The 13,362-nt window shown below is 46.8% G+C and overlaps 1 protein-coding gene across 1 annotated transcript in view; it reads right to left on the bottom strand.

The window, feature by feature from the left end:
* Positions 1-258: 258 nt before the first annotated feature.
* The window catches only part of LOC149339919 (cysteine-rich venom protein AnHyalC-like), a 35,753-nt gene continuing 22,649 nt past the window's right edge, over positions 259-13,362 (bottom strand). Inside the window, exons 4-9 of the mRNA XM_089548632.1 lie at positions 13,119-13,288; positions 10,656-10,762; positions 7,857-7,981; positions 6,602-6,745; positions 3,819-4,084; positions 259-1,674 (exon numbers count right to left, since the gene is read on the bottom strand). Of these exons, the coding sequence (XP_089404758.1) occupies positions 1,576-1,674; positions 3,819-4,084; positions 6,602-6,745; positions 7,857-7,981; positions 10,656-10,762; positions 13,119-13,288 (911 nt within the window). The 3' untranslated portion in view covers positions 259-1,575. The remainder of the gene's footprint in view (positions 1,675-3,818; positions 4,085-6,601; positions 6,746-7,856; positions 7,982-10,655; positions 10,763-13,118; positions 13,289-13,362) is intronic.

Here is a 13,362-nt window from a genome sequence, read left to right as displayed (position 1 = left end):
CTGCGCAAACTTTCACGGCAGAAATACAAATGCCTGTGCGATTACGCTCCTTGTAACTGCACCCGTATACATACAGTGGATTGATAGTTTCTCTCGATATACACAAATTTTTTTATCAGAAAGCGAGAAGCATATCCTTTAAACTGGAAGGATCAAGTACTGAAGATTAATTCAATCTAAATTTGTGAGCTGCGATTGTGAGAAGGTGCTATAGTGCACAATGTCCTTTTTTTAAGTGACGAAATTAAGGACAGAGGGCAGCAGGGGTAAAATTCATTTATTGCACACTATACACAAGCTTCCCCTTCAAGTGAAAACACCTTGGACAGTTTGAAACACAAGATGAAGAGGATGTTATGGATACAGTGACAAAACATGCAATACTAAAAAACATGGATATGCACAACGTTTTGCACGTAAAGGTATGAACACGTTTCAGTCGTATATGACATGAAAGATGTAAATATTTATAAACAGGAATTGTAAAAGTTTCATGCTTCTTATGTACATACATAAAACATTAGGGCTTTAAAGACTCCTAGGAGCCATTGAAACTCAAAACAGCTTGCGCTGGCTCAGGAACTCCGTCTCCAAGAAAACTTGCGCTTTGTATCATTGCGAGGTGTTGAATAATTTGGCGTTCAGAAAGGGAAAATTGACAGCATGCGTACAACTTCAGACATAACGATGCCTTGAATTATTCTGCCACTTAGAGCAACAAGGAACCCTAGAGTACAGTATGGAGTCAGAACTGCAAAGAAATAAACATCATTAAGCAGCTCCACTGAAAGTGTAAGCGAATTTCTTGCAGTCAAGTTTCATCAGTTGCGTATAAAACCACATAACGGCAAGCAAATACAATACATACATGTATATAAATGTTTCAAATACATGTTTTAATACACGTTTCAAATGTCGCAGATGTCGAGATTACAAGACTCAAACCTCGCAGATACCGCGCAGCTTCATGCACGGGCTGCGTCGTCCATCCCACACAGTCACAACACGTATTTCTATGCAGCCTTTTTGTTTTGACGTTTTGCGAAGCAAAATTTTTACGCCATACCATGTCATTCGCAGACGACTTACTTTCACATCACGTTAGCAGTGTAACTCGATTTGTAGGCAGCCCATTAAATACGTGTGACAAAAATACGCGAGAAACTTCGTGAAAACAATGCAAAGCCAGATAATTAACCTCAGAAAACATTCGTCGTCAATGCCCCCTCCCTTTTTACCTTCTTGTTTCTGTCATGTTGTCAACACCGTAAAAGCACAGTACTAAAAAAATCACAGCACGTTGACAAAAAACAGGCACAAGTAATGAGCACATCGTCAGCTAAAACTCCAGTGATAAAGGTAAGGCATCATGAGTCTAGAACCTGCTTGTCAGTTTAGCACAGCATTATGCATGCACAATCTGACCTTGCCTCACAGGATACCTTGAGTTCATTAGATAATACTCCCCTCATCTGCCGTGCACATTTGCCATGCACAGACAAACAAAAGCCGTCACGGTACACGTTTTGTCCGGTCTGTAACAAAATAGTGAACAGACGTGACCCCATTGAGTCCTCAGAAGCCTTGCGAACAGGCACCTTGGTTGACAACAAGCTTATGGAGGTTGAAGTACTGCGATGACCCGTTGGCTGGAACAGAGTAAGAGAAGCCAACCTGCGAGAAGAAGAGAGACCCGTCAGCTGCACGCTTGCAACAGGCCAGTTTTAAAGCACTGTGCAAATACTTGAGGGTGTCATCAAGACATTCGCTTTTTTCTAATCGTATTTAAAACCAACCATGTAAATTATGTGCCTATGCATTAAACGTGTCTCCACATGAAATAGGGCTCACAGAGTGCATCCTAAGTTAACCCTGAATTGAGGTACCAGTTTCACTCTATCGAACGCAGGGCGCATTCTGGCGAAATGTGCAATTGCGAAAGCGGCGCGTTATACAAAATCTTGCTCGTAGTACCACCTCTTCGCACGTGGTATACATTAATACCACGCCTCCGAGCGCCATTCCTTGCTGAATCAACGATGGCAGGAGGCTAATGCCTCCAAAAAAGAACTCGGTCCGCATGTGCCACTTACAGCGGGCGACTGAAGAAGCAAACATCTCGCGCCTATAGGCGTCATAGTAATGTTTTGACGCAGCACGCAATTATCGCTAATTGTTATTACGTATATTCCCACCAAGCTACAAAGACTTCCCTTCCAAATACTAGCATTCCGTGCCTGCCTGAAATTCCAAAAACCTCAAGAATCCCCTGTTTCATCTTGCTCATCGTGACCAAGCCTGTTGCTGACACAAATGCGTCACTTAGTGCGTTTAGACCAGAGCTTCACGACCTGTACAAACCGCCAGGCACAAAAATATTCCTCAGCTCCTTTAAGACGTTCCAACAAACCGGGAGCATGCGTCCTTCACAGCTGCTGCTCCTCCCTTAAGAGCGCTGCACAAACGCGACGTAACCTGGCACCGCAGTCATCACGCCAAGACAGTCATTTCAACAAGCTGAATTCCGTACCATCCTTCCAAGATATTGCTGCTTCCGACGGCTAACTCTGGTAACGACGAGACGAGCGATCAACGCTGGCTGGTGGCGGCACTGACGACGCCACACGTCACTGTCACTGCCATTCATCAAGCACAAACAGCCGCAGCAGCCTATGAGTGACTGCGTAGCTTCGTGACTGAGGGGAAGTGTACACACTGCATCATGGTCTAGCACGCGGTTTACTGCCTGTTCCTTTAACTCAAATATGGCGAATATAATGGAATATTCTGTGTTCAGTCCACTGCGTATGGTCGTAGTATGGAATGTGGGTCCTAACAATAGGTTCCATGTTTTTGGACGCAGATGCTGCTCCCTTGACAGCTTCTACACAAACATGCTCTGTACCGGCTAGGGGCCCAGTAAAACGTTTCTTAGAGGCCTCTATTCAAGCACTGACACACCCTTACAATAGGTTGAAAGTGGCGTTCATAATTCTTCGAACCGCGAACCTTTTTCAGACAACCACAGAATTAGCAGATTCTGCGCGTTTTGATCTTTTAGTGTGGAACTCTTCACAACTGCAGTTTTTTTTTAAGGGTCAGACAGCGTTAGTAAGTAGCTTGCGGTGTACTATTTCTTTAGTACACTCCGAAAGATTTATCATATTCAACAGTTTGACTTAACCATGGAACTGGAGTGCCATTCATGCATTTTGTTTGGCAGTCATCAAGGAGCGCATCAAAATTCGAAGTCATAACCGCACATCCTGCCGTAGCCTATATCTGACACCACTCTTTGCGTCAGAATGACAAACAGATGAATAGCAATAACACCGAAGTGCCCGCAGCATTATTATACATTGTAGCATGGCAGAAATCTGGCCGAAGACTAACCCACCTATCCCAACCTTAACGTGAAATTGGTGAAAACAGCGCGAAAGAAGAAGCCCGAAGGCGAAACGAGGAAGTGACAGGAAAGAGCGCTCTTTCCTGTCACTTCCTCGTTTCGCCTTCGGGCTTCTTTCGCGCTGTTTTCACCAATGTCAGAATGGACCAACTAGCCCAGCAAAAAGTTCTGCTAGATTAACGTGAAAGCTTGGCGGAAGCTATGCCTGGTTCTCCATCCTGGCGCTTGTGGTGCCTAAATGTCTCGAACTCAAGTGACTTAAGACGAATAGTGACGGCTAGGAATCAGTGTTTGGTATGTTGTTTAGCGCTGGTCGCGCCAGAACGCTTGCAGCAGACATAGCGGGGGTGGTGGTGTTAATGTACAGGCGGAATTAGCGTTACAGTGCCCTGTCCGCAATTGCTCCACCTACCTGGACGGGTATGCGGAAGTCCAGCGAAAAAGAGTACTTCTGGAATCCCACGTAGTCGCCGCCGATTTCGGCGTCGATCTGGAACAGCGGCAGTGCGGGTGACGTGAGCAGTAGTCTCAGCAAGCCGTCGGCGGGGTTTCCCGCCATGCTTGGGCCCTTGGCGTACTCGATGTTGATGCAGAACGGCGACTGCGGGCTCTTGATGACCCGCTGGAAGGTGAGCTCGGCTCGCTTTCCGCCTTCAACCACGGTCTCCAGGTAGCCCGCTGCGCATACAGGGAGCAGTGAGCGCACTCTGAGCGTAAGGGATCACCGCGGCGAAACAGAGCACTTATTTCGGTCGAGAGAAGTGCCCTCAAGCTCCTATGCTCTCAATAAGTTGCAGCTTCTCGCAATGTACCGCAAGCAAGTGTTTCAACGTGCGCTTGCTGCAAAAGGAACATAAAGAATCATGCAGTCCATTTAACACGTGCGTTAAAAAAATAGCTGTTAACCGACTAAAGCCTGTTTGGCGATGGCGCAGCAAGTATCTCGCGAGACTAAATTAAAGGGACGCTGAAGGCAACTCCACGCAGTTATTGTTCTCAGAAAAAAACAGGCCTGGTTCTTTGTGGTCATGTTAACGTACGTCACCAAAAAAAAAAAGAACTCTTATGGGTCATCATAAAAAAATTTTCTGCCAGCTTCATTCGAAATCGTGACGCCCACACCAAAACGACTGGTTGCTGCCATTTTTAAATAAACGCCGGTGCAGCTAGCCTCTGGGATCCACACAAAAAAAAAATGGCAGTGGCTTGGCTCTGTTATGTCTGGATATACGTAGCGTAAAGCGACGGTTATGCTTGGACAACCTCGGGATCAGAAGAATTTAAATTTTCCAGTCTTCTGCGCCGTTTGGCAGCGCCTCGACTCTCATTAGCGGCGGCGAGGAGCGCGCACCGGCTGTGGGGAGGAGGCGACGCACTTGAGCCTCTCGTGACGTCACGCGGCTCTCGCGCATGCGCATAACAGGCGGCGCACACTCACGCGAAACTCTGCTCTGACCCGCGTATGTAGCTTTGCGATACAAAACTGGAATGTGGTCGACGCACGTGGTTTACTTGAGCAATCGGCCGGTGACGACGGCAGATCTATTTCGCTCATGAATTGAGTCTTTCGTTACGGGCCTACTTCAGTCAGCACTCAGTGTCTCTTTAACGTGTACTAGAGATCACTATATACGACCTGACGAAGCGTGCGTAAAACTGTGAGCATCGAAAGGCACATCACTTATACTTCATTGGTTTATCATTGGTTCTTCGTCATACGAGGGGGTACCCAAAAGAAACCGGACTTATTTTTGTTTGAACTTATTTCTTCACATTTTAAGCACAGACCTTCAATCTCCTTCAAAGTATTCCCCACTTGCAATGATACGCTTGTCGAATATTTCATTCCATTTTTCAAAACATTGTTTAAATTCATCTTTTGTGATGCTTCACAGTGCCTCCGTCGTTTTTTTCTTCACCTCAGCAACATCAGCGAAACGCTTTCCATTCACCTATTTTTTCATTCTAGGAAACAAAGAAAGTAGCACGGGGCAAGGTCGGGAGAGTATGAGGGTTGAGGAATAGGGTCATGCCATTTTTGGTCCAAAATTGTCGTAGAGACAGGGCGGTGTGAGCAGGGGCATTGCCATGATGGAAAAACCAGTCACCCGACCGCCACAAATCTGGCCGCTTCCACCGCACACTGTTGCCCAATCTTTTCAAAACATCCAAGTAGAAAGCCTGGCTAACTGTCTGACCCTGCGGAACAAATTCTCAATGGACGACTCCTCTTACGTCGAAAAAACAAATCAGCATTGTTTTGAGGTTTGGTTTCACCTGACGAGCTTTCTTGAGGCGAGGTGAATTTGAAGTTTTCCATTGGCATGATTGTTGCTTTGATTCAGGATTCGATTCAGTAAGACTTGAGTTGTCCCCATAGCATCGTCCTTGTACGTCTTTCTTAATATTTCAAGAGTTTCCATGCAACTTTTTCCGAGCAAAAATCGTAATTTCACCGGCGCACGCTGTTCACGAAAATCAGCCATTGCAAAAACGACGTTCACACAAAACAGTCGTCACTCTAAAACTCTGCCTAAACTAGTCTGACCTCCTTCAACGACGGCACTCGGCTTACTGACTCTGGAATGTTCGTTCTATGCGCTCCTAGTGGCAAAACGCGGTACCACAGAAGCGTTGCCGAGCAAAAAATTTAGTCCGGTTTCTTTTGGGTACCCCCTCGTATGTGTCATCATTTGACTATACGCACGTGCATGGTATTTCAAGCTTTGCAAATCATGTGCTGCAGTTAAACTTGCAGTGAGACGCTACCTGCAGCGCGCACAGACTGCTTTGCACCGAAAATGTAGATGTAATTTGCTTCTGAGTAGCCTTAGAATTAAAATAAGTGAATGTTTCTCCCATGCAGGACACTCTGGAACCTTCGCTTTGCTGTGCAGATTCCGGCAGACGTAGTGAAGCAACGGGGAAGTGATGGGTTAGTCATTTCAGTCAATAAACGGTGCTCGTTAATAGTACTGATCAACGACTAAGACATCAAGCTGGCAAGATTTCATAACGGTGGCAGAGAGGCGCCCCGAAAAACAAAGCAAAAGTGGGGCATAGATGTGGGAATTGCCGCGCAGTTTCCACAGGAACCTGACTATCCAAGATTCACCGACATGATAAGTTTTTCAAAAGGCATGGATCGCGGAAGGGAGTACAAAACGTAAAATACAGTCCATCTCAAAAACGTACCACCGAAGAGCTTCTTCGAGGTGAAAGCGTCTGCAGGATGGGAGACAGTCTCGCAGGACTCGGCCGTCTCGTTGTTGAAAAGGCACGCCCAAATGAGCTGCTTCTTGTTTACTCGAGCCATGGGGCCGTCAGGTGTCGTCGGCTCTGCACATGCACAGAAGTAGTGGTAAAGTAAAAGACTTCTTTTTGTTATTGTGTTGTGCGTTCTTTTCCTGCAACAAATCATTAACGGGAGGGAAACACTGAGCAACTACAATGGCTTTGGAAGAAAGCTACGACTGCTCATCAACTTCATGTATAGAACGACAAACATTTACATTTGGCTTAACTTCGCTATCAGTGTCAGCAGAGTTCAGTAGACAGCACAAAACAAGTATCACTTGATGGTCTGCGATATTTTTCTTTTGTGCCAGCCATAGTGATGTAACATCACTCGCCATTTGTCATCAAGTAAAAGGAAGACGTATAGTATGCCGAAGCAGTGGTGACTATACTTGAGCTCTCAACATGGCATCCCTACAACTGGGCCTATACTGTTTAGATAAAGGACCGTAAACACAGTCGGCCTTGCATAGGGCAAGATCATGTTGACGAGCCAACAAAGAAAAACAAAATCACAGAACGCCTACAATACTCGATAATAAGTTATTCCTGCGCATCTTTTGTGAGGGAAATACGACCGTTGTTGGTGATAGTGACTGCATTTTCCGGCGTCGTCAGGTTTACGTTGGTAATACTTATTGTGAGATCAGTGACAAAGTTCTTGGGCTCTCGGATATCGGCGTTGAAATCACTTAAGAGTAGCATGGAGGAGGAACTCTCAATGCCGTCTTATATACCCTTGGTGATAGCGTCACAAATTCTGAGAAATAATCAGAGGCATCTGACGTGAAGGAGTCTTGAGTCTGAGAACCGATCAGAAGCGTTTTATGAGTGACGTTATCGGCAAGTGTTCACGTGATGCGCTACGCCAGTGACGCCGTCCATGGCTGGAATAAGTCACTGACAGCTACGCTCTGAAAGCTTGGTTCTTGTGCTGGATTAAGGTGGACATGGACAGTTAAATGCTCCGCCTGAACAACTGGGCCAGATAATCTCATTGATTTATTTCAAATTGTTCGGCAGTGGGGACCGCGCACTGAGCTGATCTGCAAGGTAGCTGAATGCTAAACCCCCTATCAAACTGAGCATAGCACTTCGCTAACTAATCAGCTGCGAGCTTCATTAACGGCCGAAAAGTTCTGGCAAAACTCACTGCACAGTCCTTTGAAGCGTGTGTCAATGCTTTGCTCATCGCAAGAACTTCCGCAGCAAGTTCCCTCGGGGCAGTTGGAGCACGCATCACCTTCCTCGTACATCTCGCCTCCTACGATGTTGCCTCTGCAAGCATGAGCAGTCAAAACATTAAAAAAAAAACTGGCATGAACGGAAATCTGGAAAGCTGAGGCATTACCGAGAGATCCAAATTATTGAATTGTAAGCGGAAAGCAGATACTAGAAGAAAATCATTTGCTAACAGTAAAGCAGAGCGGAAAGCAGGTGATGGAAAAAAGGTGACTTGTCAAGTAATTTATAAATGGCATGTCCTACCTCTGATTAACTATGTCTGACATGGTATGGAAGTATGGGGAAATGAACGCACCCAAATAGCGCGTGGGCTACGATAGCCGCAGTAGTGCACGACCCCCTTGAGCATGAAGTACGAAATATTCACACGATATACATGCACGGCGCACACATAAACAGTGCGTCGCTTATGTCCATGGATACTTTGATAAAAGCCTCGGCGCCAGTCTTCTCTTTTGCATCAGTACGAGAAGAAAGTGTTGGCATCAGCTTGTCGCTCGCATCGTTTTCGGTCAGAATGGTAGAGCAACTTTTTTCTACACAAGTATATTTCAGTGCTTACAATGCCTACAGTGCGAGGTCCTAGAGTACAACAGGGGCGTACTCCAGCACGCCCATATCAGCACTCTCCTTCGGCAAGGTTCTAAGCCATGAAAAGTCAGTAATATATGCTGTCTAACATGATGGCAATGGAGAAATTTTCATCAGCAACTCAATCCCCAGGTTCCTCCCGTAAGACGACCAGTAAGGGGGACTGGAGTAGTATTTCTCCACCGCTTCTTGCATAAGAACGCCAGTTACCTATGCCACATAAAGCTGGAGGCTAACGAAAAGTGCAGTGCAGTTAGCCATAGAAAGGAAATTCATAGGTGCGACGTTAAGAGAAAGGTAGAGAGCAGAGTCGGTCAGGGAGCAAGCGCGAGTTACATCCTGGATGAAATCAGGAGGAAGCAATAGGTATAGGCCGGGCATGTATTGCGGAGGAAAGATAACCGATGATCCCTTGGGTTAGATTCCAAAAGAGGGCAAGCGCAGCAGGGGGAGGCCGAGGGTAAGGTGCGCGGATGAGATTAGGAAGTTTGTGAGGTTAAGGTGGCCCCAAATGGCAGAGAACAGGGAGACATTTTCATTGCAGTGTACATAATTAGGCTGATTATGATCACTGACAGTACGGCAGTCTAGTTTTTCACAGCCCGCATGGCCCCCAGCAAGTTGAACGGACGAAGCCGAACGCTTACAATTTACCGAGACACGCACATTGAGTTCGTTCTTCATGATATATGGCAGTGTGTAACTAGGCTTGTCATTCTCGGAAGTAGTTTCAGCTGAGGTTAGCAGTGTAAACGACGGTATCAACCTCCAACATTTATTGAAGTTCCAGGGAGAGTTCTTCTATTTCCTAGGCACGAAGGGCCGGGCATTGTGACTTGCTCGTAAAGGCTGCCCATAGACCACCCAAGACTATATTCTGTCTTAAGAAATAAAAGATAACAGTTACGGGGTGGGAGAGGGGTTAAAAGGTTGCTACGCAGAAGACCAACGCTTCGCTACTGCTGAGCTTCTTATTTCCATTTCTTCTTTCCCTTCCTTCCTTTCCCTTCGAGTTGAGCCTGCTGCATACGGTCGCGCAGCCTACACACACTACTTGTCCGGAGCGGAACACCTGTGCGTCAAAGCTATGGCGTTTACGTCTTCCCTGCCTGCCCTTCGTCAGGAGATTAGCGCTGTCCGCTAATGGGCTCATTGTTGTTAACAAAAATGATGCTCGTAAGCAATCGCAGAGGCCGAAATCCGGTCCTTCGGTAAAGCTATGCTTCCCAAGCTATTCATTTCCCTCGCTTTAGATGTAGCTACGCTCTTGGGAAGCCAATATCGCTATTGCATCAAATGTGCTCTGCTTTGTGGTTTCTACTACTTAAGCACACGACCTGCACACAGCTGCTGTTACATAGCCCATAAGAATTGAAGAGGACGACTTAGTCGGGCTGGTAGGTTGGAACACAGACACAGCGTATGTGTCTGCGTTCTCTTCATTCCCGTCTTTTAGCGTTGTTCAGTCGTTTCCCAATAAAAATGGCTGCACTATTTCTGCGCCATGTAGCATTAGCCGTCCATGTAATGGTGTTCGAAAGCTAAGAAGTCTAAAAACTGCTTTTGCCCCTACAGTGGAAAGTCATCTGTATCTGCCCAAGCTGCAAGAAGTAGTTACGATATCTGAGTGCTTTACACGTCGTGCTCTTGAACCGTGCTGTCTTACCGTATGACTTGGGAGCCAGATTATTACTACTGTCCATAGTGTTCTTCTCGCATTTATTTTGCCCTAATACATCCAAACCTCATAACGCCCGACAATTTTCTCGTATCGAGATCTAATTACGGAACAAATTTGCGTATTGCCCACACACTCCCGCTCGTCACATTCGGTCACTTTATTAAGGAAGACCCTTTTTCCTACCACATAGAACGGAGGAATCGCTTACAAACTCAGGAAAGGGTCCCGCATCTCACATTGTTGCGTGACCATTGTTAGTGCTGAAAGAACTCGTTTTGGGTTCTTACTACGCACTGAAAAGTAAGCTAAAACCAAAATAATAGATTGGGTGGGGGGGGGGGGGGGGGGGGGGGGGGGGGTGCGTAACACCGATGACGCCTGGCATGCACTGCTGGCGAGCGCATTATATACTATGCAGCGATGCGCCCTGCTCACCCGGGTCCGTAGTCGCAGGTGTAGAGCAGGTCGTACGTGAATGGTGGCTCTGTAGACGGGTAGCGTGTGTAGCCACAGCCTATCTTCCATGTGGTCGCCCATACCATCTGCAAAGGCCCCAGCGAAATGATCAATGTCGCCATCCAGGGGACCACGGTCTCCAGCAAATTAAATCTTTGGTTGTCCTATCAGGCTGCTGTATGCAGATTGTCTCCTTCAACTGTTATTTTCTGTTGTCACTTTTCTTTCTGAAGGACCTTACGTATAGTCCGGCACCCTAACTGGGCCATACCCTTTCATGAAAAAAAAAGTAAAGAAACAGGGGCCGCAAATTATTGAAATTGCAATTGCCCCGTTCCAAACAAAAGTTTGAATAGACAAGAAAACGACAGCATTAAAGTTTTAGCCTTCGAGAACCACAATAAAGTACACAAATAAATGACTAAAATATGCCCATCTGATATATTGTAAATGTTGAGGGAATTTGTCGATATGCGGGAGTCCTCGTTTCTGTCTCAACTTCAGCAACGCTAATACACTGCTCAGCATGCTTCGTTAGATTTAATTTCTTAAGTATATATCTACTTGGAAGTGGGCATGAAAGGCCAGCAATATGCACTTATTAGCAGTACACAATAGTGGGACCGTAATGCCTTCTTGAGCAAGCAAGCTGAAAAAGGTATTTTAGTGAGCGCCAGATGAGACCATCTGGGCTACTGCTGCTGCTAATGAAATAATCGTGAGGATAAACTCGAAAACGAATTCTTAGCTAAAGAGAAAAAAAATGTTTCTGAACGCACAGTCGCACTAGTTAGATCACAGCATGAATATTTAAACTTCTACACTCGTGCAGTTATCAGCAGCCGCATCGATGAGCAGAACAGCGCTATAAACAAGAAGTTTCGAAAGCAGAGTGTGTGGACAAGAGGTTTGTGTGGGCAAGAGCAGCACTTTAAATGTTAGTTTTTGCTTATATGAGGAGAGAATAGTATTTCTCGCCGTACGGCTATAGGATCCCCGCGCGGCCACGTACGAAAGAAACAAAATAATCAGGGCTGCCTTGCACCAACAGTGCGCTAGACCTAGAAACTGTTGTGGATGCGCTTCGTCTAACTCACTATTAGCCGCTAATACACCACATAGCGCGTATATCCTCTTTAATCATGTAGGGGAAAGAAATATGCAAGAAGTGCGATGCTTAGATTGACAAAGATTGGGTTAAAGATAACGCCAACGGTTAAGCGCAACTCTGTCCATTTCAATCTAAGCAGTGCACGCCTTGCATATGATATGTTCTAACTAGCTTAATCCCAAGCATCTGAAAAGAAAAATGTTGGTCGGTTTGCATAGTCAGGCCAAACGCGAATTAGGTGCGCTAGCAGTTAGCTTTTCACTTCGGTTCCTGTGTTCAAATCCAGTGTTCGCGGATGGCAGTTGTTCGGATAGCGATAACGGGTTAGTGTCCATATATGCAGAATATTGGTCATCTTCTCCAAGCATAGATCTCTTGGCGCAATGGTCAACCGATGCGCCACTGCCCTTCTATGCAGGTGCTGCCATCGGTGGGACTTCGGTTGTGATTCAGGTCGCTCTTCCCAAGCAGCCTCTCACGATTAACTGAGCTGTCGCCTGCCACAAAACTGGCTTTAGACAAACAGACAAACGCACCACGGATAAATGTGAGGAACGGCCACTAAGTGCTAGCGCACTAGAACTCAGTAGGCCGGCGGTAACTTTTAAGCATAGTAGTAAAATTTTAAATGAGAGATTCAGTTCCCCGCAGGATCACACCACGTGACGGCGTGCGGTGATATCACCGCTGCGCACGTGCGCATGCGTGGATCAGCACGGAGAAACTGAAATAGAGCGGCTTGTAGCTCGCCCTGCAGGCGCCCGCGCTTAGGGAGTACGCAACGACGTCACAGTGAGGGCCTTTTTGTGTGCATGTTGGACGGCAAAAGGATGCGAGCGTATATAATCGGCTTATCGCCACCTGTTGTTTCCACTGCTGAAGCTGCGCGCTCCATCACAAAATGGCGCACGTGACGTCACGTGAATGCATCGGATAGGTCATGCAGACGTGCGCACTAAAGCATACCGACATCGAAACATTAGGAACCGGCCCTGAGATCGAAGGAGGGAAAGACTTCATGAGCACTTGGCCTGCGAAAGCTAGCCTCGTGACGCCACGCTCTCTCCCGAGTTTCTTTTCCTCAACGCCTTCAATGGCGTGCTGTGCACAGCACCCCCGAGCGGATGCCCGCAGGGCTGGCTCCACTAGAACAAAGCGTGTGCCCTCATTTCTTGCTAAGGATACCGAGTACAACTGCCGCCTGTGTTCAGAAAGAGTCAATCTTTAGAGTCCGAAAATGTACACGTCGCATATGCCGCTGCTGCTGACCTACTTTTCAGCCGCAAGCACCACCACTCGCAATGGTACGTGCTCACGCGAGGTCATCGTACCTGCGTGAAATGTCCGGTGGGCAGGTCGAACTCAAACGGGGACCGCGAAGCGTTGGAGAACAGAGACACCTCGTCGTACCAACGGCGCACGCAGCTCTCCCAGTCCGGCTGTGGATTGTGCCTCGTGGTGCGGTCGAGGCACAGGTTCTGGCCGACGTCTGGAAACTTCTCTGTCAATGGGAAAAGGAGGTATCAGCATGACGCCTTTCCGTGTAGGCAGGAATGTTAGCCACTATTCTAATCT

The sequence above is a fragment of the Amblyomma mixtum genome, chromosome 6 (assembly GCF_055824585.1).
Source record: "Amblyomma mixtum isolate Tamu chromosome 6, ASM5582458v1, whole genome shotgun sequence".
In the NCBI taxonomy this organism is placed as follows: Eukaryota; Metazoa; Arthropoda; class Arachnida; order Ixodida; family Ixodidae; genus Amblyomma; species Amblyomma mixtum.
This window is presented reverse-complemented; position numbering and strand designations above follow the sequence as displayed.